General features: G+C 43.6%; 1 protein-coding gene across 9 annotated transcripts in view; it reads left to right on the plus strand.

The window, feature by feature from the left end:
- The window catches only part of LOC123992745 (synergin gamma-like), a 46,993-nt gene extending 29,568 nt beyond the window's left edge, over nucleotides 1-17,425 (plus strand). For 6 of the 9 annotated variants that reach the window (XM_046294221.1, XM_046294222.1, XM_046294226.1 and 3 more), the window contains 9 exons: nucleotides 3,523-4,095; nucleotides 5,249-5,415; nucleotides 5,641-5,694; nucleotides 5,800-5,896; nucleotides 7,469-7,617; nucleotides 10,768-10,878; nucleotides 11,159-11,197; nucleotides 15,305-15,337; nucleotides 16,649-17,425. In XM_046294221.1, the coding sequence (XP_046150177.1) occupies nucleotides 3,523-4,095; nucleotides 5,249-5,415; nucleotides 5,641-5,694; nucleotides 5,800-5,896; nucleotides 7,469-7,617; nucleotides 10,768-10,878; nucleotides 11,159-11,197; nucleotides 15,305-15,337; nucleotides 16,649-16,780 (1,355 nt within the window). In that variant the 3' untranslated portion in view covers nucleotides 16,781-17,425. The remainder of the gene's footprint in view (nucleotides 1-3,522; nucleotides 4,096-5,248; nucleotides 5,416-5,640; nucleotides 5,695-5,799; nucleotides 5,897-7,468; nucleotides 7,618-10,767; nucleotides 10,879-11,158; nucleotides 11,198-15,304; nucleotides 15,338-16,648) is intronic. The other 3 variants (XM_046294224.1, XM_046294229.1, XM_046294223.1) reach the window with 2 other exon arrangements.
- Nucleotides 17,426-22,577: the final 5,152 nt, after the last annotated feature.

The raw sequence follows: 22,577 nt of genomic DNA on the forward strand, positions 1-22,577 counted from the left end.
GCTGTTGACATTTGAGTTACTATCATGGCGAGAACAGTAGAGAAGCATTCAGGTCCTCAAAGGGTTAATCACTCTCCTGCCTTGAACCTGTCCTTTAAATCACCTTGGCTTTTCAAGTGTTCTGTATTCAATTCTCTTTCTATCAATCAACCTGTTGCTTTCCACCCTGTTAGTACAACTACAGTGTGTCTTCTTCTACCGAGATTTACTCATTTTAGTCTGTGACTGTGCCTTCTCATTCTGCATCTATATTCTTCTGGGGCTTTTCTTTCTTTTACCGTTTGTTTTTCTTCTTTTCTGACTCTGCATGCCGTAGTATTCTAAATGATTCAAATATACTTTTACAAGTGTTAGTTTGACAAACCTCTTGTAACAATAGACCTCTCAGAGTATTTTGTGATCTTTCTCTCTTGTTGTCGTAATAAATATTACTATTGGTATTGCTGAAATGCGTACCGTCTTATTTTCTCCCTTCCCTATCCTGAGGGCAGATTATGATCTAGCTACATTCGGCTTACTACTACACTAGTTCCTTGTCAATTTCACAAATTGTTTTTTTTTGTGTGCAAGGGTTGTGTCACGCATTAGGCTACGCTGACGGGGATCCACACGTGCCTGCAGGTTATACTGTATCTTAGGAGTGTGTATCTCTGAGTGTGTGACTGTGAGCACTTGTAAGAATGTGTGCTTGTTTGTGTTGCCAGTAATTATATGATTCCTGCCTGATATGTTCCGAATTGAACAGTGTTCTGCTTGTACAACACAGTTTGTGGGGTAGATAATCAATACAGACAGAACTGCTCCACTCCACGGCTGACGTTGCCATGGCAATCTCATGAAATGGATGTCATTTTGTATCGTCATGTTAGCAGAACTGTCTGATCCTAATAGTTTGTGCTACAGTATTGTCACACACCTAGAGAAAACCACGGAGAGGTTTTCTACAGCAGGGCCTCATATCCTGTCTTATCTGCCTCAGAACTGTCTGATCTCCAATCTACCTCAGCCCCAGCAGCCAACCCTCTCAGGACATCTATTTCATTTGTATCAGAGGACAGCTAACTCAACCCTTGGTTAATTTACATGTGACACATCACATGAATAGAGGTCAATGCCATGTTCTCCTTTTCAGTAGCAATTAAAGGGATACTTTGGGAGTTTGGCAATGATGCCCTTTATCTACTTCCCCAGAGTCAGATGAACTTGTGGATACCATTTTTATGTCTCGGCATACGGTTTGAAAGAAGTTGCTAGCTAGTGCAATTGCTAAGTAGCGTTACCCATAGACCTCCAGTCATTGCGCTATCTGCATGCAAGCAGATACCCATGGACTTCCAGTCATTGTGCTAACGCTAGTTAGCATTGGCTCACCATACTACCTCTAACATCCTTCATACTGGACACAGACACATAAAAATGGTATCCACAAGTAGATAAAGGGCCTCGTTGCCAAAATACCGAAGTATCACTTTAGCCTAAACCTATTGATATTATCAAAACAAATATTCCACTGTCACAATTACAGTCGTGGCCAAAAGTTTTGAGAATAACACAAATATGAATTTTCAGTCTGCTGCATCAGTTTGTTATGATGGCAATTTGCATATACTCCAGAATGTTTTGAAGAGTGATCAGATGAATTGCAATTAACTGCAAAGTCCCTCTTTGCCATGCAAATGAACTGAATCCCCCCCAAAAATTCCACTGTATTTCAGCCCTGCCACAAAAGGACCAGCTGACATGTCAGTGATTCTCTCGTTAACACAGGTGTGAGTGTTGACGAGGACAAGGCAGGAGATCACTCTGTCATGCTGATTGAGTTTGAATAACAGACTGGAAGCTTCAAAAGGAGGGCGGTGCTTGGAATCATTGTTCTTCCTCTGTCATCCATGGTTACCTGGAAGGAAAAACATGCCGTCATCATTGCTTTGCGCAAAAAGGGCTTCACAGGCAAGGATATTGCTGCCAGTAAGATTGCACCTAAATAAACCATTTATCGGTTCATCAAGAACTTCAAAGAGTGCGGTTCAATTGTTGTGAAGAAGGCTTCAGGGTGTCCAAGAAAGGCCAGCAAGCGCCAGGACCGTCTCCTAAAGTTGATTCAGCTGCAGGATCGGGGCACCACCAGAACAGAGCTTGCTCAGGAATGGCAGCAGGCAGGTGTGAGTGCATCTGCACGCACAGTGAGGCGAAGACTTTTGGAGGATGGCCTGGTGTCAAAAAGGGCAGCAAAGAAGCCACTTCTCTCCAGGAAAAACATCAGGGACAGACTGATATTCTGCAAAAGGTACAGGGATTGGACTGCTGAGGACTTGGGTAAAGTCATTTTCTCTGAAGAATCCCCTTTCCAATTGTTTGGGGCATCTGGAAAAAAGCTTGTCCGGAGAAGACAAGGTGAGCGCTACCATCAGTCCTGTGTTATGCCAACAATAAAGCATCCTGAGACCATTCATGTGTGGGGTTGCTTCTCAGCCGAGGGAGTGGGCTCACTCACAATTTTGCCTAAGAACACAGCCATGAATAAAGAATGGTACCAACACATCCTCTGAGAGCAACTTCTCCCAACCATCCAGGAACAGTTTGGTGACGAACAATGCCTTTTCCAGCATGATGGAGCACCTTGCCATAAGGCAAAAGTGATAACTAAGTGGCTCGGGGAACAAAACATCGATATTTTGGGTCCATGGCCAGGAAACTCCCCAGACCTTAATCCCATTGAGAATTTGTGGTCAATCCTCAAGAGGCGGGTGGTCAAACAAAACCCCACAAATTCTAACAAACTCCATGCATTGATTATGCAAGAATGGTCTGCCATCAGTCAGGATGTGGCCCAGAAGGTAATTGACAGCATGCCAGGGCTGATTGCAGAGGTCTTGAAAAAGGGCCAACACTGCAAATATTGACTCTTTGCATCAACTTAATGTAATTGTCAATAAAAGCCTTTGACACTTATGAAATGCTTGTAATTATACTTCAGTATTCCATAGTAACACTGAGACACTGAAGCAGCAAATTTTGAAAATTAATATTTGTGCCATTCTCAACTTTTGCCCACGACTGTAAAGATCAAGTGAGTCTGTATCTGTATGTGAGCGACGTATGTTGTACCCCTATATTTTCTGTCGTCTATGTCACCAATTGGAAATATAGATTTTTAGAACACAATCAATTTCAGATTTGTATCCCTCCTTTAAGCTGGTGATCACATCCTAATAAGTGAACCCTTACACACACACTATAGTGCAACACTAGATTAAATGCAGTGCATATGATCTCACTGTCACAATGTAGGGGAGATGGGGTGTTACTCTGACCAAAGTAAAGCTGCTTGTTATAAGTCAACACAAATTCAGCATCAGAAACAGAATATGGCTTCCACAGTAAGTATGTTTCATATAACATCAAAGCTTCGCCAGATGCCTTGTCACTCTATCATGGCTGACTGACTAGTTGCCATCATTTCAGCACACTATGCTTTTCCCACTTAGAGCCACCAGTGTGTATTTTGTGTTGTCATTACAGAAGGAGACGACATGAAGTTTGACCCCTTCGGAACGTCAGCAGTCAGCAGGCTGGCCAGCTATGATTGGTCAGAAAGAGAGGAATGCCTGTCTGCTCAGGGTCAGGCCAAGAAGCATCTGGTCCTGGACGGTGTTGGTGTTTCCTCCTCTTTCCCTTCCTCAGACGTAGTCCACAGGAAGGAGACGCCGTTCGGCAGCACAGAAAACATCCCCATCACACACACCTGCCAGACGAAGATCACCACCTTCGCAACAGACGATAGTGTGTCGACCGACAGCAAGTTTGAGGCCTTTGCTGACTTTGGATCTTGTGAGCCGGTAGGTTTGGGTGGGGATGAAGATGATGACTTTGGGGACTTTGCCAGCACTGTGTCGGAGAAGTCAGACTCCCCCGCGGCCGAGCCGGGCTCTGAGGTGAACCTGAACGAGGCCTCAGATGAGTTCGGGGCCTTTCATGGAGACAAGGCCAAGTTTGGGAAGTCAGACTTTCTGAAGGCCAGCTCTCAGACCAAGGTCAAGTCCAGTGAAGAGATGATCAAGAGCGAACTCGCCACCTTTGACCTCTCTGTACAAGGTGAGTCATCTGACCTGTACTCTCTCTCTCGATTATTTATTTTTGGAAGTCAACTGATAAGTAGATATACATTAATTTTCTGATCCTCAGTCAGTAAATGCTGGTTTCAAAATGTAAATTGCATCCAGTTACAACATGCCTTCTAGCTCTGATGTAGTGGTGTGAATCAGATCAGCTGGCCCTGATGTCAGGACTTTCATCACCTCTTATTGGAGCATCTGTGGCCCCTCCGACAGCTCAGTGCAGTTCCACTGTCAGACAATAGATGGCAGTGTTGTGCACATCCTTGGTACACAGGCAGATGAGATGAATTAACAACAAGGCCAAGAAATCTGTGCCTATACGAAATTAAATGTATTCACTCTTTGGGTGTTCATTTTTTACTGTTGTTTTCCAGTGTTATGTTTCATGCATAGTTCATTAGCTTTTTCTACCTCCAAAGTGATAAAAGCTCATTTGCCTCATTGATTTCTCTCCCAGTTAAATGTAATTAATTTTCAGTTGATATTCCCCTGTCCTTATTGAATGGTTATCTGATCGGTGTGTGTGTGTGGTAGTGGGGGAATGTATTACTGCTGTCAAATTGTGGGGAAGATGATGCATGTCTCTGCAGGAGATGATTACCTGGTTCTCACACACACACACACACACACACACACACACACACACACACACACACACACACACACACAGACTCAGACTCAGACAGACAAAGCCCGTGTTGAATAGTTTGGGCTCAGCATGTGACTGTGTGTCTTTTTTCGTGTGCCTGTCTATTTTCGTGTTTGTGTGTATGTATCTGTCTATTTTTTCTGTGTGTGTGAGCGAGTGAGCCCTCATTAATTATTCATACTTGCGTTGGGTGCCGTGGCGCTGTTTTGTACATAATTATAATTTGTTGTAAATTAAGTGTTTGTTGTCTGTGTCCTTGTCCGGAAGTAATTAGCCACAACAGAATATGAGCTCGGGTAAAAAGTCCCAATTATGCCATAGTAAACAAACAGGTGCATATCTGGAATTAGCCAACATCTCTGGGTTGGTATAAGTGACCATTTAAAAGGGCATTTGTATATACTGTATGTATGCCAGACATTTCCTGTATATACCATATATGTACGTATCAAGACACTCGCTACTCTTGTCCTTGCCTCAGGCTCCCACAAGCGTAGCCACAGTTTGGGGGAGAAGGAGATTGGGCGCTCGCCCCCCTCCCCGGCCCCGGAGCAGCCTTTCAGAGACCGCTCCAGCACCCTGAGTGAGAAGAAGCCTGCCCTGCCCGTCATCAGAGACAAGTACAAGGACCTGACTGGGGAGGTGGAGGTGAGACCCACACACAGTCACACTATCCCAGACATGTTAACTACATTTGCCAATTATCCAGATGCTCTGTGGAGGGTTTACATATTCAGTAGACATTGATTTCAGTTGCAAACCACAGAGGCTTTGGCCTTAATAAGTTCGTTTTTTTGTATTTTTTTATGGAAATGTATAAATGTCTTCTCATATATCTGAACTCATTCTAACAACTATTGCATGTTGTTTCAGGAGAGTGAGCGCTATGCATATGAGTGGCAGAGGTGTCTGGTGAGTGCTCTACAGGTAAGATATTGTACAGGACTGTTCCTCCTCTCCTTTTTTGCTATATCCGCACATGTGTTTGTGTGTGTAACCTTAACCCACTCTGCTGTCCGTCTCTGTCCCCAGGTCATCACTAAAGCCAACAACACCCTGAACAGCATCAGCAGCTCTACTGTTTGCACTGAGGTCATCCAGTCTGCTCAGGGCATGGAGTACCTGCTGGGTGAGACACACACTACACTGACACACACCACACTAACACACACACACACACCACACTGACACACACCACACTAACACACACCACACTAACACACACACACACACACACCACACTGACACACACCACACTAACACACACACACACCGACAGGGAGGTCCTGAGCTTTAAAAAGGCCCAACAGTCTTCAGCTAGAACCCCAAACTCTGCCTGATCCCCTCTGACAGATTTGTCCAGCACTACAGAGTTGACTGTGGATCCTATTGGGGGCTTATCTTCGCTGGCCTGACAGACTGTGGATACTAGTGATGGCTTATATTTGCTGGCCTGACAGACTGGATACTAGTGATGGCTTATCTTTGCTGGCCTGACAGACTGGGTACTAGTGATGGCTTATTTTCGCTGGCCTGACAGACTGTGGATACTAGTGATGGCTTATCTTTGCTGGCCTGACACACTGTGGGTACTAGTGATGGCTTATCTTTGCTGGCCTGACAGACTGGATACTAGTGATGGCTTATCTTTGCTGGCCTGACACACTGTGGGTACTAGTGATGGCTTATCTTTGCTGGCCTGACACACTGTGGGTACTAGTGATGGCTTATCTTTGCTGGCCTGACAGACTGGAAACTAGTGATGGCTTATCTTTGCTGGCCTGACAGACTGTGGATACTAGTGATGGCTTATCTGTGCTGGCCTGACACACTGTGGGTACTAGTGATGGCTTATCTTTGCTGGCCTGACAGACTGGAAACTAGTGATGGCTTATCTTTGCTGGCCTGACAGACTGGAAACTAGTGATGGCTTATCTTTGCTGGCCTGACAGACTGGATACTAGTGATGGCTTATCTGTGCTGGCCTGACAGACTGGAAACTAGTGATGGCTTATCTTTGCTGGCCTGACAGACTGGATACTAGTGATGGCTTATCTGTGCTCGGCCTAACTGTGGATGCATCCCAAATGGCACCTTGTTCATTTAGACTGGGCCCCATAGGGCTCTGGTCAAAGGTAGTGCACTTTATAGGGAATAGGGTGTCATTTGGTACGCACAGACAGACAGACAGACAGCGGTGTCTCTTTTTAATGAGCTGTGAGATTGGTACAGGCACACATGCCATTGTAAGGGGCTGAGAACAGAACACCGTGTACCACCACTGCTGTGAGCCTTCTTCCCAAAACACACCATTATAAAACTCTGAGCTGTCCCCCTTTCAACGGAGAACAACAACTCTGTCAATCACCGTTCCACGTTAACCCTTAGAGAGAGCGTAGTGTTACAGCCAACATTATGTCAGGTTGATCCAGCTTCAGAGGGCTATTTTAATATGTTTGCTGCTGTTATCCTCCAGGTATTTCTCGTGGCACTGCCAAAAGTCTAATGATACAACTTCAGAGCATGTTTCAACATAGGGGACTGTAGACCTGTTAGCTGTTTTCCTGGAAACGTTTTTTTATTGTCCCTGTTGTATTTCTCACTGTCTAACCTTGGCTGATGTTGGAGCTGGCTGTGGGAAAGAACAGGGAGCAGGTGTGTTAAGGTTGTGTGTTAACGTCGAAGTGTGTTTATGTGGCAGGTGTGGTGGAGGTGTACCGCGTGACCAAGCGTGTGGAGCTGGGTATCAAGGCCACAGCCGTGTGTTCTGAGAAGCTGCAGGAGCTGCTGAAGGACATCAGCCGCGTCTGGAACAACCTCATGGGCTTCATGTCCCTGGCCAACCTGGCGGTAAGAAACACCGTCCACACACACACACACACACACACACACACACACACACACACACACACACACACACACACACACACACACACACACACACACACACACACACACACACACACACACACACACACACACACACACACACACACACACACACACACACACACACACACACACACACACACACACACACACACACACACAGACCTCCCTTCCTCCAATGCAGTGGGTTAGGCTACACATAGACCTGAGAAATTGACACTTAATTGTAACTAACTGCTTTGTCTAGAAAATGTTCCTGATGAAATGTTGAGTGGATTATCATTGACTCATGTAAAGTAGGATTGTCAATGAAACCTTGATTGTGTGACAGTGTACTAAACCAAGCCCTATGGTGGTACCTGTTAGTGTGTGTAGCTGTGTGGATGGGGAGTGTAGAGCAGTCTGTTGTAGGCTGTAGTGATGTGTGGAGAACAGAGGCAGTGAGATTCAGTTGACAGTTCACTGCCTCAGTCAGCCTCACAAAGAACATTGCTTCTCAAATGCCAGCAGATAAAACAGACCGGCCATCTCCTGACTCAAGATAATGTCAGTACAGAAAGAGAGAGAATTAGCGAAGCAAAGAGGGAGAGGGACAGGGGGAGGTAGAGGGAGACGGAGTGAGTAGTAATCTGAGTTATCTCAGACCGTAGACCCACAGCTGCTTTCTGATTCTGCAGGCTCTGCCCTCAGAGAGAGAGGAGCTGTCTGGGCACACTCACCTGTTCACACTGCTCTGCTGCCAACAGACTAATGGACTGTATTTCATTTCATTTCCCAGATTAAAGACACATTTCTACTTCAGTTTATTGAGCTGGTTAATGAATAAATGAAAAGAGAAATGTGTATTCCTTAGAGCAGTGTTCTGCCAAGGCAGCAGCTCCTCTTCCTGGGGTCCAGCAAAATGAAGGCACTTATGCAATTTTAAAAACATTATAATACATTCACAACAGATTTCACAACACATGAAGTGTGTGCCCTCAGGCCACCACTCTACTACCACATACAGTGGGGCAAAAAAGTATTTAGTCAGCCACCAATTGTGCAAGTTCTCCCACTTAAAACGATTCGAGAGGCCTGTAATTTTCATCATAGGTACACTTCAACTATGACAGACAAAATCAGAAAAAAATCCAGAAAATCACATTGTAGGATCTTTTATTAATTTATTTGCAAATTATGGTGGAAAATAAGTATTTGTTCACCTACAAACAAGCAAGACTTCTGGCTCTCACAGACCTGTAACTTCTTCTTTAAGAGGCTCCTCTGTCCTCCACTCGTTACCTGTATTAATGGCACCTTTTTGAACTTGTTATCAGTATAAAAGACACCTGTCCACAACCTGCCAAGACCAAAGAGCTGTCAAAGGACACCAGAAATAAAATTGTAGACCTGCACAGGCTGGGAAGACTGAATCTGCAATAGGTAAGCAGCTTGGTTTGAAGAAATCAACTGTGTGAGCAATTATTAGGAAATGGAAGACATACAAGACCACTGATAATCTCCCTCGATCTGGGGCTCCACGCAAGATCTCACCCCGTGGGGTCAAAATGATAACAAGAATGGTGAGCAAAAATCCCAGAACCACACAGGCGGACCTAGTGAATGACCTGCAGAGAGCTGGGACCAAAGTAACAAAGCCTACCATCAGTAACACACTACGCCGCCAGGGACTCAAATCCTGCAGTGCCAGACGTGTCCAGGCCCATCTGAAGTTTGCTAGAGAGCATTTGGATGATCCAGAAGAAGATTGGGAGAATGTCATATGGTCAGGTGAAACTAAAATATAACTTTTTGGTAAAAACTCAACTCCTCGTGTTTGGAGGACAAAGAATGCTGAGTTGCATCCAAAGAACACTATACCTACTGTGAAGCATGGGGGTGGAAACATCATGCTTTGGGGCTGTTTTCCTGCAAAGGGACCAGGACTGATCCGTGTGAAGGAATGAATGATTGGGGCCATGTATCGTGAGAAAACTTACTTCCATCAGCAAGGGCATTGAAGATGAAACGTGGCTGGTTCTTTCAGCATGACAATGATCCCAAACACACCGCCCGGGCAACGAAGGAGTGGCTTCGTAAGAAGCATTTCAAGGTCCTGGAGTGGCCTAGCCAGTCTCCAGATCTCAACCCCATAGAACATCTTTGGAGGGAGTTGAAAGTCTGTGTTGCCCTGCAACATACCCAAAACATCACTGCTCTAGAGGAGATCTGCATGGAGGAATTGGCCAAAATACCAGCAACAGTGTGTGAAAACCTTGTGAAGACTTACAGAAAACGTTTGACCTCTGTCATTGCCAACAAAGGGTATATAACAAAGTATTGAGATAAACTTTTGTTATTGACCAAATACTTATTTTCCACCATAATTTGCAAATAAATTCATAAAAAATCCTACAATGTGATTTTCTTATTTTGTCTGTCATAGTTGAAGTGTACCTATGATGAAAATTACAGGCCTCATCTTTTTAAGTGGGAGAACTTGCACAATTGGTGGCTGACTAAATACTTTTTTGCCCCATTGTATCTACAACACAAAATCCATGTGCACTGTGGTCTGTATCCAGGTATAAACCGGGTCGTTCGCGCCCTGAACACGTTGCGCCCTGATGCGTTGTGCCGTGCCTAAGAACAGCCCTAGCCATGACATATTGGCCATATACCACACCCCCTCGGGCCTTATTGCTTAAATAACTTGTTTTTTACATGTAAATTGGTTAGCACCCGACTAAAATCCTTGCACATATGGTACATTTCCTCACATTTCAACCGTAGATCCCTCATTTCATGCAGTGTTTTGTGAAGTAACAAATGGTTCTCGATGTCAGGTATAGCAACATAGTGTGCCCCACAGCGGAGTCCTATGATCAGGTGATCAATCTGACACCAACCTGTGTGTGTGTGTCTCAATCACAAACATAGGCTTACAGTACGTGGCCTCCAGATTGCAGGCCTGCCTAAAGCAAAAACAATTGGCTCTGTTATTCAGCTGTCCTTAAGTGTCCATGCATACAAAGAGCTTTGAAATGTTTTGAATCCTTCTTGAATGTAATTTGATTTGTGGATTCAAATAAAGTATTTAAAATGTGTGTGCATCTGTGTTTTTCTGTACAGCCTGATGAGAGCTCGCTGGACTTCTCCTCCTGTATCCTGAGACACGGCATCAAGAACGCCAAGGAGCTGGCCTGTGGGGTGTGCCTGCTCAACGTGGACTCACGCAGCAAGGTCTGCACACACTCATGTACAGACACACACTTGTGTCAAGTCAACACATACTGTAAACATACACTAATTCTCAGTCAACACACAATCACGATTGCCAACCAACACACCCTCAATCCCTCAACAGATGGACCCAAAAACTGTTGAAACATTTGATTACAAATATGTTCCAACACATTTCTCAAGTTGAATAAACCATGAATCATTTTGCCAGTTGTTTTTAAACTAGTGGTTGACGCATAATAACTAAATTACCATTTCTTTGACTTTGAACATTTTGCAGAGCAAAGAAGAGACAACTATTGGACGTCTGTTTAAAAGAGTATGATGCAGTGAACTGTCAACTGAATCTCACTTCAGTCTCTCCTACTGGGGGCCTGGGGGCCAAATTCTCCACTGACAGACAGGCGATGGGGTGCCAAAATGACCACACATTCTTCTTCTCACAGCTCCCTCCCTTCACACTGTCTGCATCCCAAATGGCACCCTATTCCCAATGGGCCCTGGTCAAATGTAGTGCACTGTTTAGAGAATAGAGTGCCATTTGAGACGTTACCAGTGCCGACAGCTGCAGCACTGTGTTCGCGCACAGACGCAGCACTGTGTTCGCGCACAGACGCAGCACTGTGTTCGCGCACAGACGCAGCACTGTGTTCGCGCACAGACGCAGCACTGTGTTCGCGCACAGACGCAGCACTGTGTTCGCGCAGCACTGTGTTCGCGCAGCACTGTGTTCGCGCAGCACTGTGTTCGCGCAGCACTGTGTTCGCGCAGCACTGTGTTCGCGCAGCACTGTGTTCGCGCAGCACTGTGTTCGCGCAGCACTGTGTTCGCGCAGCACTGTGTTCGCGCGCAGATGCAGCACTGTGTTCGCGCGCAGATGCAGCACTGTGTTCGCGCGCAGATGCAGCACTGTGTTCGCGCGCAGATGCAGCACTGTGTTCGCGCGCAGATGCAGCACTGTGTTCGCGCGCAGATGCATTAGAAATGACCAGGCTATCCTATTACACCAAATTCCCCTCCACAATAATTTCAGGTCATCTTCATTTCTGAGTCCTATTCGAGATGATGATAACTGTTAAGACGATAACTCTGCTGGAAGGGAGAGAAGGAGAAAAAGAGGGAGGTAAAAATAGAGTTAAAGGAGACAGACAGGACGTGATAAGAGTAAAGTTGTACTTTTGGCACCTCTGGTTGGGCTGAGGGAATTGTGGGAAGGTTTCTTGAGGGTCAGTGAAGCATTCAACTTTTCAACTTTATCAGGCTTGTAGCACTGATGCCTTCATCTGACGGCCACCTTTCACTTCACCTCTTACCAGCTACTAACATCAAGTCTATGCCATACGCATCAATATCTGTGTGTTCTAACTACTCATCTCATCATTTGAGTTCTACTATGATTTAAAATGTGTTTATTGTGACACTTTCTTTTCCACTTGTCAAAACCTGATCATCAGTAACTAGGTGTCAAATTGGGGACCATTTATAATATTTGACTGTACGGTCTGCAGGGCAAGATTGCTTTGATTGTTTCTTGCGTTGTTCCCCTGCATCATTTAGCCAGATAGATTGATGAGGCGAGGCAGAGGGAGGATGGCTGAGAGGGATGTGACTCTGGAGTCTGGACTGAGTTTAGACAGCAGATGTGGCTCACAGCCTCACGCATCAGACCAGGCAGGAGCCGGGAGCTTAGGAGCTAAGAAATCTGCTGAGGGTTAGGGTATTTCTCTCTCTCTCCGTCTGTCTCTCTGCCTGTCTGTCTCTGTCTGTCTGTCTGTAATGCAATTTCTCTCTATCATTCTGTTTCTCTATCTTATCTCTCTCACACACTCTGTGCTTTTCTCGCTCTCTCGTGTGGAGTGACTCAGGCTAAATAATAGTTGTTGTTTTTTTGTATTCCCCTGACATCAGATGAATAACTCACCTTTTAATTACATTTTTGTCTACAGGAGCATTCGTAAGAAAGCATAAAAGCCAAACACAGAATAGCATCCCCTCTGAGAATAATGAAATCACAGAAAGCATTTTAATACAGAAGCCGATAATACTATTGTCCTTCAGAGTACAGGTAGGTTCTGTCTGTCTACCAACTAGAGATAGGCATGTGGTGGTGATGGCATCACTGGCATAATATTATGATGGGCACCATTGAGAGACTGGAGCTAGGTTGTTGGTCTTTGATACTGCTGACTCGGGTCTGGGTTTTATCTTATCCATTGGAGGCCTGTCTCCATGTTCTTCGTCCAATCATCCTCATATGTTGAGTTAGGGATGGGCAACAGCTACACATGTAGCCTGTTAGCTAAAACCCAGACTGATCTGCTAAGTCATGTTTGACGTCATGTCAATATGGCATGACAAGGGGGTTGGCTAATGCACATAAATACACTATATATAAAAAAGTATGTGGACACCCCTTCAAATTAGTGGATTTGGCTATTTCAGCCACACATGTTGCTGAACAGGTGTATAAAATCGAGCACACATCCATGCAATCTCCATAGACAAACATTGGCAGTAGACTAACCTTACTGAAGAACTCAGACTTTCAATATGGCACCGTCATAGGATGCCAACTAGTCAGTTCATCAAATTTCTGCGCTGCTAGAGCTGCCCTGGTCAACTATAAGTGCCGTTATTGTGAGGTAGAAACATCTAGGAGTAACAACGGCTAGGCCGTGAAGTGGTAGGCCACACAAGCTCATAGAATGGGAGCGTCGAGTGCTGAAGCTCGTAGCGTGTAAAAAATTGTCTCCTCGGTTGCAACACTCCCTACTGAGTTCCAAACTGCCTCTGGAAGCAACGTCAGCACAAGAACTGTTCGTCAGGACCTTCATGAAATGGTTTTCCATGGCCAAGCAGCTGCACACAAGCCTAAGATCACCATGCACAATGCAAAGCTTAGGCTGGAGTGGACTCTGGAGGAGTGGAAACGCGGTCTCTGGAGTGATGAATCATGCTTCATGATTGGCTGTCCGACGGACTAATCTTGATTTGGTGGATGCCAGGAAAATGCTACCTGCCCCAATGCGTAGTGCCAACTGTAAAGTTTGGTGGGTGAGGAATAATGGTCTGGGGCTGTTTTTCATGGTTCGGTCTTTAGGCCCCTTAGTTCCAGTGAAGGGAATCTTAACGCTACAGCATACAATGACATTCTAGACAATTCTGTGCTTCCAACTTTGTGGCAACAGTTTGGGGAAGGCCCTTTTCTGTTTCATCATGACAATGTCTCAGAGCACAAAGCGAAGTCCATACAGAAATGTTTTGTCAAGATCGATGTGGAAGAACTTGACTGGCCTACACAGAGCCCTGACCTCAACCCCATCGAACACCTTTGGGATGACTGTGAGCTAGGCCTAATCACCCAACATCAGTGCCCGACCTCACTAATACTCTTGTGGCTGGATGGAAGCAAGTCCCCGCAGAAATGTTCCAACATCTAGTGGAAAGCCTTCCCAGAAGAGTAGAGACTGTTATAGCAGCAAAGGAAGGACCAACTTCATATTAATGCCCATGATTTTGGAATGAGATGTTTGACGAGTAGGTGTCCACATACTTTTGAACATGTAGTGTATCTGCTATCAGGCTAAGCAACAGATAGCATCTGGATCTAAACATAGTTTGTTACTTGGGCTCCCGAGTGGCACAGCTGTCTAAGGCACTGCATTTCAGTGCAAGAGGTGTCACTACAGTCCCTGGTTCGAATCCAGATTCTATCATATCCGGCCGCGATTGGGAGTCCCATAGGCCGTCATTGTAAATAAGAATTTGTTCTTAACTGACTTGCCGAGTTAAATAAAGGTTAAATAAATACATAAAAAATAAACTTGGAGACTGCAGCAAGCTATAAAACTCTGTGATCGTTTGAGTTTAATGAAGTATTACTATTTTCTCCCAATAATAAATGCTAATGAGTGCAATTATTCCTAAAAGTAAAAGTGACGTTTTTTTCCAAATAATAATTTATGCAGCATGTTGCGTTATTATTCATAAATGTCAGATTCTGAAATATCTTGAGGATTTGAAGTGATCTTTTAGTTTAATTTGGTTATGACTTTCTCTGGAAAAGGCCAATAACATTAAATGAAGTTTACTTGGCAGTGGGCGCCTAATTCAATGGGTTTGCAGACTGCACAGTATTTCTCTCAAATCTATTGCAGAGTCTGGAATCCTGCTTCAAAGATGCCCATCCCTGTTTGATGTTTATTGGAAAATGAGATGGATGATCGTAGGGTGGTACTTTAGATTCTTTCACTTTGGGGCTCTTGGAATGTTCTGGAGACGGGTTGCTCTTTCAGTTCCTTTGGTGTACCAACGTTACGTTCATACTGACGGACTGATCCTCAGTTACTGTACAGTTTCACTTTGCTTATACTCAGGACAATGCATGAAACCAGGAAAATGCTGACACCTCTTATGCTACTTACAGGCACTGGCTAAAGACCATGACAAGAGGTTAAGGGTAAGGGTATGCTTCACTTATTTTCGCCTCTTAAGCAGCACTAGACTGTAGCCTCCACCTTTATGCATGATGCCCCTTGCATTAACAGGTGGTGTTTCTAGTCTGTAGCCCTATAGCACCATGAGCAGCACTGTCGTCTTGGTTTCCTAATGGAGGGTCATTAACCTTTAGATTACAGTTAGAATTAACACCTAGGATTAATCATGCTGACCTTTTCATTTTGGTTTTATTCTACCATCCAATGGTCTAACTCTTCCAAGCATATCCTCTCTCCAGCACTTTCTACTTCTGTTATGTCTCTCCCACATTACATGTCTGTTGGCACAATCATGTTTGCTGGGTAAATTGCACATAATCCCGGTTATGCAGGCAAGGACTGGGGAGGTCGAGGTGAGAGAGAGGGGATGGGATTGAAGAAGAGAGAGGAGAAGGAGACAAGGGGTTATGCCTTTGTGTTCTGTTTTTTACCCACTCCCTCTCCAACGGACCAGGCTTTGGCAGGCGGGCTAAATAAAGGTTGTAGGAAAGAAGTTGTATGAGGCAGATGAAACGAGAATACATTGTGAAACCTGAGTGTGTGTCGGGAGTATGTGAGAAAGGCAACAGATGTGCGCAGCATAGTAAATGTACTGCAAATGGTTTGTGAGTATGTAGACAGGTATGAGTATACTATGTTGTGTGTGTGTGTGTTCCCAGGTTGTTGTATGTGCAGTCTGTCTGTGGGAGGATAGGATTCACCACATTCTCCGTCATGCTTTAGCTCAGATATTTCATCAGGGATGCAAACTCTTAAACTGCACAACACCAACATTAGCATCTCCTCCTTATCACCAACCTGCTGCTTCTGCTGGGCTCAGCTAACTAAATGCAAGCTCACATAACAGCTCTCTGCCCCTCTCAGTTCACTCACTTTTCTCAACGGCTATATTCAGATGTTATGTGGGAGGGCCATTCAGCTATCTCGATAGATTCAACTAACTGTCAGGAGATTGAGCAATGAGCAACACTCTTATTGATCAGTAGACCGAGCATTGTGCCAAACATGAGTCATGTTTTTTCAAAGGGTCCGTTTTTGTTGACCTCTTGTTTGTGTGCCACAGTGGAGATATGCAGGTTAAGCTGCCCTCAAATCCCTGCTTCTACCGTTACTCTCATAGATGAATGATTTAGTTCCTGTTGATTTATCTCTACCACTGCTTTCTATTTGTTAGCCAGAGCTCCTGCCAGGTTCATCTGTTTATTAACTATTCAGTTGAACCTTGTTGTCCTAACCATCACCCCCATTTCGCCCTTATTTGACCCTTCCGCCAGGCTTTCAACTCAGAGACAGACAACTTCAAGCTGCTGTACGGGGGCCACCAGTACCACGCCAGCTGTGCCAATTTTTGGATTAACTGCGTGGAGCCCAAACCACCGGGCCTCATTCTGCCCGACCTGCTCTGAGCGCTGGACACCATTGCCATGGCAACGGGCGCCGGGTAATCAACACCGACGAGGTTCAGCAGCCGGGTTCTCCCTTCACACCGCACAGCCTCTCACCTTGGGCTGCGAGCGCAGAGATCAGAGCGAAAGAGACCTCAGAGGTCACTGGAATTCTCTTATTTATTAGCCTTCTATTCTCTCCTTTTCCTTCTCTCTCTGAGGGAGTCTCCATGCTCTTTGCAGTTGTGAAGAAGTGCACATCTGCTAGTTTGTACAAATTCAAGGCTTGACACAGTAAAGCCTATTCTGCATCATAATGTATTGTAAAGTTGTACTTTATTAATGGTGTCATTGTTACTTTTTTCCTTTGTCTGGTCTCATATACAGTATAATGCAATATAAGTTACAGGAAGCCTTTTAGCATTGATGTTTGTGACTTCTCTGGCAGGCTTGATTTATTTCGGCAAACAGTATTCAGATAGTTAACCAATGTTGTGCTATGTTAACCCAATGGAGGTCTAGTCCCTATGTCAGCAGGAGAGAATGTGGACAGTTATACGAATATGGTTGTGGGTCTCTCAACACTTTCTGTAATGCACTCTTCCTGTTCTCAACAAGTCCATACCAAACTATTAAAAGTGCAATATACTAACATTGAGGACTGAAGGAACTTGGGGACAAACTGAGATGTAAAGCTACCTGTTGTTTCCCTTGATGTCACTTGTATTATTACACTGCTGGTACGGAATCACTTTGACGGTCGGGTCTCTGAAAGCATATTCCATGGCTGTTAACATTTTAATGTATATTTACCATTTTAAGTATGTGTGACATTGACTGCTTTTGTATTGTTGGATAGGGACTGCTTTTGTATTGTTGGATAGGGACTGCTTTTGTATTGTTGGATCGGGACTGCTTTTGTATTGTTGGATAGGGACTGCTTTTGTATTGTTGGATAGGGACTGCTTTTGTATTGTTGGATAGGGACTGCTTTTGTATTGTTGGATAGGGACTGTTTTTGTATTGTTCGATAGGGACTGCTTTTGTATTGTGACTGCTTTTGTATTGTTGGATAGGGACTGCTTTTGTATTGTTGGATAGGGACTGCTTTTGTATTGTTGGATAGGGACTGCTTTTGTATTGTTGGATAGGGACTGCTTTTGTATTGTTGGATAGGGACTGCTTTTGTATTGTTGGATAGGGACTGCTTTTGTATTGTTGGATAGGGACTGCTTTTGTATTGTTGATAGGGACTGCTTTTGTATTGTTGGATAGGGACTGTTTTTGTATTGTTGGATAGGGACTGTTTTTGTATTGTTGGATAGGGACTGCTTTTGTATTGTTGGATAGGGACTGCTTTTATTGTTGGATGACTTTTGTATTGTTGGATAGGGACTGCTTTTGTATTGTTGGATAGGGACTGCTTTTGTATTGTTGGATAGGGACTGCTTTTGTATTGTTGGATAGGGACTGCTTTTGTATTGTTGGATAGGGACTGCTTTTGTTTTGATAGGGATTGTTGGATAGGGACTGCTTTTGTATTGTTGGATAGGGACTGCTTTTGTATTGTTGGATAGGGACTGCTTTTGTATTGTTGGATAGGGACTGCTTTTGTATTGTTGGATAGGGACTGCTTTTGTATTGTTGGATAGGGACTGCTTTTGTATTGTTGGACTGCTTTTGTATTGTTGGATAGGGACTGCTTTTGTATTGTTGGATAGGGACTGCTTTTGTATTGTTGGATAGGGACTGCTTTTGTATTGTTGGATAGGGACTGCTTTTGTATTGTTGGATAGGGACTGCTTTTGTATTGTTGGATAGGGACTGCTTTTGTATTGTTGGATAGGGACTGCTTTTGTATTGTTGGATAGGGACTGCTTTTGTATTGTTGGATAGGGACTGCTTTTGTATTGTTGGATAGGGACTGCTTTTGTATTGTTGGATAGGGACTGCTTTTGTATTGTTGGATAGGGACTGCTTTTGTATTGTTGGATTTTGTATTGTTGGATAGGGACTGCTTTTGTATTGTTGGATAGGGACTGCTTTTGTATTGTTGGATAGGGACTGCTTTTGTATTGTTGGATAGGGACTGCTTTTGTATTGTTGGATAGGGACTGCTTTTGTATTGTTGGATAGGGACTGCTTTTGTATTGTTGGATAGGGACTGCTTTTGTATTGTTGGATAGGGACTGCTTTTGTATTGTTGGATAGGGACTGCTTTTGTATTGTTGGATAGGGACTGCTTTTGTATTGTTGGATAGGGACTGCTTTTGTATTGTTGGATAGGGACTGCTTTTGTATTGTTGGATAGGGACTGCTTTTGTATTGTTGGATAGGGACTGCTTTTGTATTGTTGGATAGGGACTTTAGGGACTGTTTTTGTATTGTTGGATAGGGACTGCTTTTGTATTGTTGGATAGGGACTGCTTTTGTATTGTTGGATAGGGACTGCTTTTGTATATAGGGACTGCTTTTGTATTGTTGGATAGGGACTGCTTTTGTATTGTTGGATAGGGACTGCTTTTGTATTGTTGGATAGGGACTGCTTTTGTATTGTTGGATAGGGACTGCTTTTGTATTGTTGGATAGGGACTGCTTTTGTATTGTTGGATAGGGACTGCTTTTGTATTGTTGGATAGGGACTGCTTTTGTATTGTTGGATAGGGACTGCTTTTGTATTGTTGGATAGGGACTGCTTTTGTATTGTTGGATAGGGACTGCTTTTGTATTGTTGGATAGGGACTGCTTTTGTATTGTTGGATAGGGACTGCTTTTGTATTGTTGGATAGGGACTGCTTTTGTATTGTTGGATAGGGACTGCTTTTGTATTGTTGGATAGGGACTGCTTTTGTATTGTTGGATAGGGACTGCTTTTGTATTGTTGGATAGGGACTGCTTTTGTATTGTTGGATAGGGACTGCTTTTGTATTGTTGGATAGGGACTGCTTTTGTATTGTTGGATATAGGGACTGCTTTTGTATTGTTGGATAGGGACTGCTTTTGTATTGTTGGATAGGGACTGCTTTTGTATTGTTGGATAGGGACTGCTTTTGTATTGTTGGATAGGGACTGCTTTTGTATTGTTGGATAGGGACTGCTTTTGTATTGTTGGATAGGGACTGCTTTTGTATTGTTGGATAGGGACTGCTTTTGTATTGTTGGATAGGGACTGCTTTTGTATTTGGATAGGGACTGCTTTTGTATTGTTGGATAGGGACTGCTTTTGTATTGTTGGATAGGGACTGCTTTTGTATTGTTGGATAGGGACTGCTGCTTTTGTATTGTTGGATAGGGACTGCTTTTGTATTGTTGGATAGGGACTGCTTTTGTATTGTTGGATAGGGACTGCTTTTGTATTGTTGGATAGGGACTGCTTTTGTATTGTTGGATAGGGACTGCTTTTGTATTGTTGGATAGGGACTGCTTTTGTATTGTTGATAGGGACTGCTTTTGTATTGTTGGATAGGGACTGCTTTTGTATTGTTGGATAGGGACTGCTTTTGTATTGTTGGATAGGGACTGCTTTTGTATTGTTGGATAGGGACTGCTTTTGTATTGTTGGATAGGGACTGCTTTTGTATTGTTGGATAGGGACTGCTTTTGTATTGTTGATAGGGACTGCTTTTGTATTGTTGGATAGGGACTGCTTTTGTATTGTTGGATAGGGACTGCTTTTGTATTGTTGGATAGGGACTGCTTTTGTATTGTTGGATAGGGACTGCTTTTGTATTTTGTAGGGACTGCTTTTGTTGGATAGGGACTGCTTTTGTATTGTTGGATAGGGACTGCTTTTGTATTGTTGGATAGGGACTGCTTTTGTATTGTTGGATAGGGACTGCTTTTGTATTGTTGGATAGGGACTGCTTTTGTATTGTTGGATAGGGACTGCTTTTGTATTGTTGGATAGGGACTGCTTTTGTATTGTTGGATAGGGACTGCTTTTGTATTGTTGGATAGGGACTGCTTTTGTATTGTTGCTTTTGTATTGTTGGATAGGGACTGCTTTTGTATTTTGTATTGTTGGATAGGGACTGCTTTTGTATTGTTGGATAGGGACTGCTTTTGTATTGTTGGATAGGGACTGCTTTTGTATTGTTGGATAGGGACTGCTTTTGTATTGTTGGATAGGGACTGCTTTTGTATTGTTGGATAGGGACTGCTTTTGTATTGTTGGATAGGGACTGCTTTTGTATTGTTGGATAGGGACTGCTTTTGTATTGTTGGATAGGGACTGCTTTTGTATTGTTGGATAGGGACTGCTTTTGTATTGTTGGATAGGGACTGCTTTTGTATTGTTGGATAGGGACTGCTTTTGTATTGTTGGATAGGGACTGCTTTTGTATTGTTGGATAGGGACTAGGGACTGCTTTTGTATTGTTGGATAGGGACTGCTTTTGTATTGTTGGATAGGGACTGCTTTTGTATTGTTGGATAGGGACTGCTTTTGTATTGTTGGATAGGGACTGCTTTTGTATTGTTGGATAGGGACTGCTTTTGTATTGTTGTTGGATAGGGACTGCTTTTGTATTGTTGGATAGGGACTTTTTTTGTATTGTTGGATAGGGACTGCTTTTGTATTGTTGGATAGGGACTGCTTTTGTATTGTTGGATAGGGACTGCTTTTGTATTGTTGGATAGGGACTGCTTTTGTATTGTTGGATAGGGACTGCTTTTGTATTGTTGGATAGGGACTCTGCTTTATCTAAATTAATGTTCATGTGCTGTTTTGAACATTTTTGTGACATTGAGACTTGAAAGGGAGTCTTAACTCTTAAAGATTGTTGGCTGTAGGTTTTGTTTTTCTGTCTTGCTGTGCCAGTGTATATATATACTTGCACTGATGGGGATGTGATGATATTTACATAAATAATACATTGATGCATAAATGCAATACTTTTGATTAATTGATCAATGAATGTATTACCTGGAAGCCTATTACCTGGAAGCCTATTACCATACTAATCAATTTGCAGAGTATTACACAATTCAGCCAAATTGTTTTTTGTTTCTAATCTTTTCTGATATAATTGAGAAGGTTGGTTTGAATGTCAACATGAATCCTGAAGGCATTCTATTGTCCCAATATCATCCGTCGTTTAATCTGGACCAATTATGGTCAGAGTCTATTGCAGCAATATATAAGCAGTACTTCTCCTAAAATGCCAAATGGATTGAGATTCTCACCTTTTCTATTTCACTCAGTAGCATGCTTTTTCTGAGACCAGAGAGACTTCATCTCTATCACTTTGTGACCAAATGAAATACACTGCTCAAAAAATAAAGGGAACACTAAAATAACACATCCTAGATCTGAATGAATGAAATATTCTTATTAAATACTTTTTTCTTTACATAGTTGAATGTGCTGACAACAAAATCACACAAAAATTATCAATGGAAATCAAATGTATCAACCCATGGAGGTCTGGATTTGGAGTCACACTCAAAATTAAAGTGGAAAACCACACTACAGGCTGATCCAACGTTGATGTAATGTCCTTAAAACAAGTCAAATGAGGCTCAGTAGTGTGTGTGGCCTCCACGTGCCTGTATGACCTCCCTACAACACCTGGCCATGCTCCTGATGAGGTGGCGGATGGTCTCCTGAGGGATCTCCTCCCAGACCTGGACTAAAGCATCCGCCAACTCTTGGACAGTCTGTGGTGCAACGTGGCGTTGGTGGATGGAGCGAGACATGATGTCCCCAATGTGCTCAATTGGATTCAGGTCTGGGGAACGGGTGGGCCAGTCCATAGCATCAATGCCTTCCTCTTGCAGGAACTGCTGACCAACTCCAGCCACATGAGGTCTATCATTG

The sequence above is a fragment of the Oncorhynchus gorbuscha genome, linkage group LG13, assembly GCF_021184085.1.
Source record: "Oncorhynchus gorbuscha isolate QuinsamMale2020 ecotype Even-year linkage group LG13, OgorEven_v1.0, whole genome shotgun sequence".
NCBI lineage: Eukaryota > Metazoa > Chordata > Actinopteri > Salmoniformes > Salmonidae > Oncorhynchus > Oncorhynchus gorbuscha.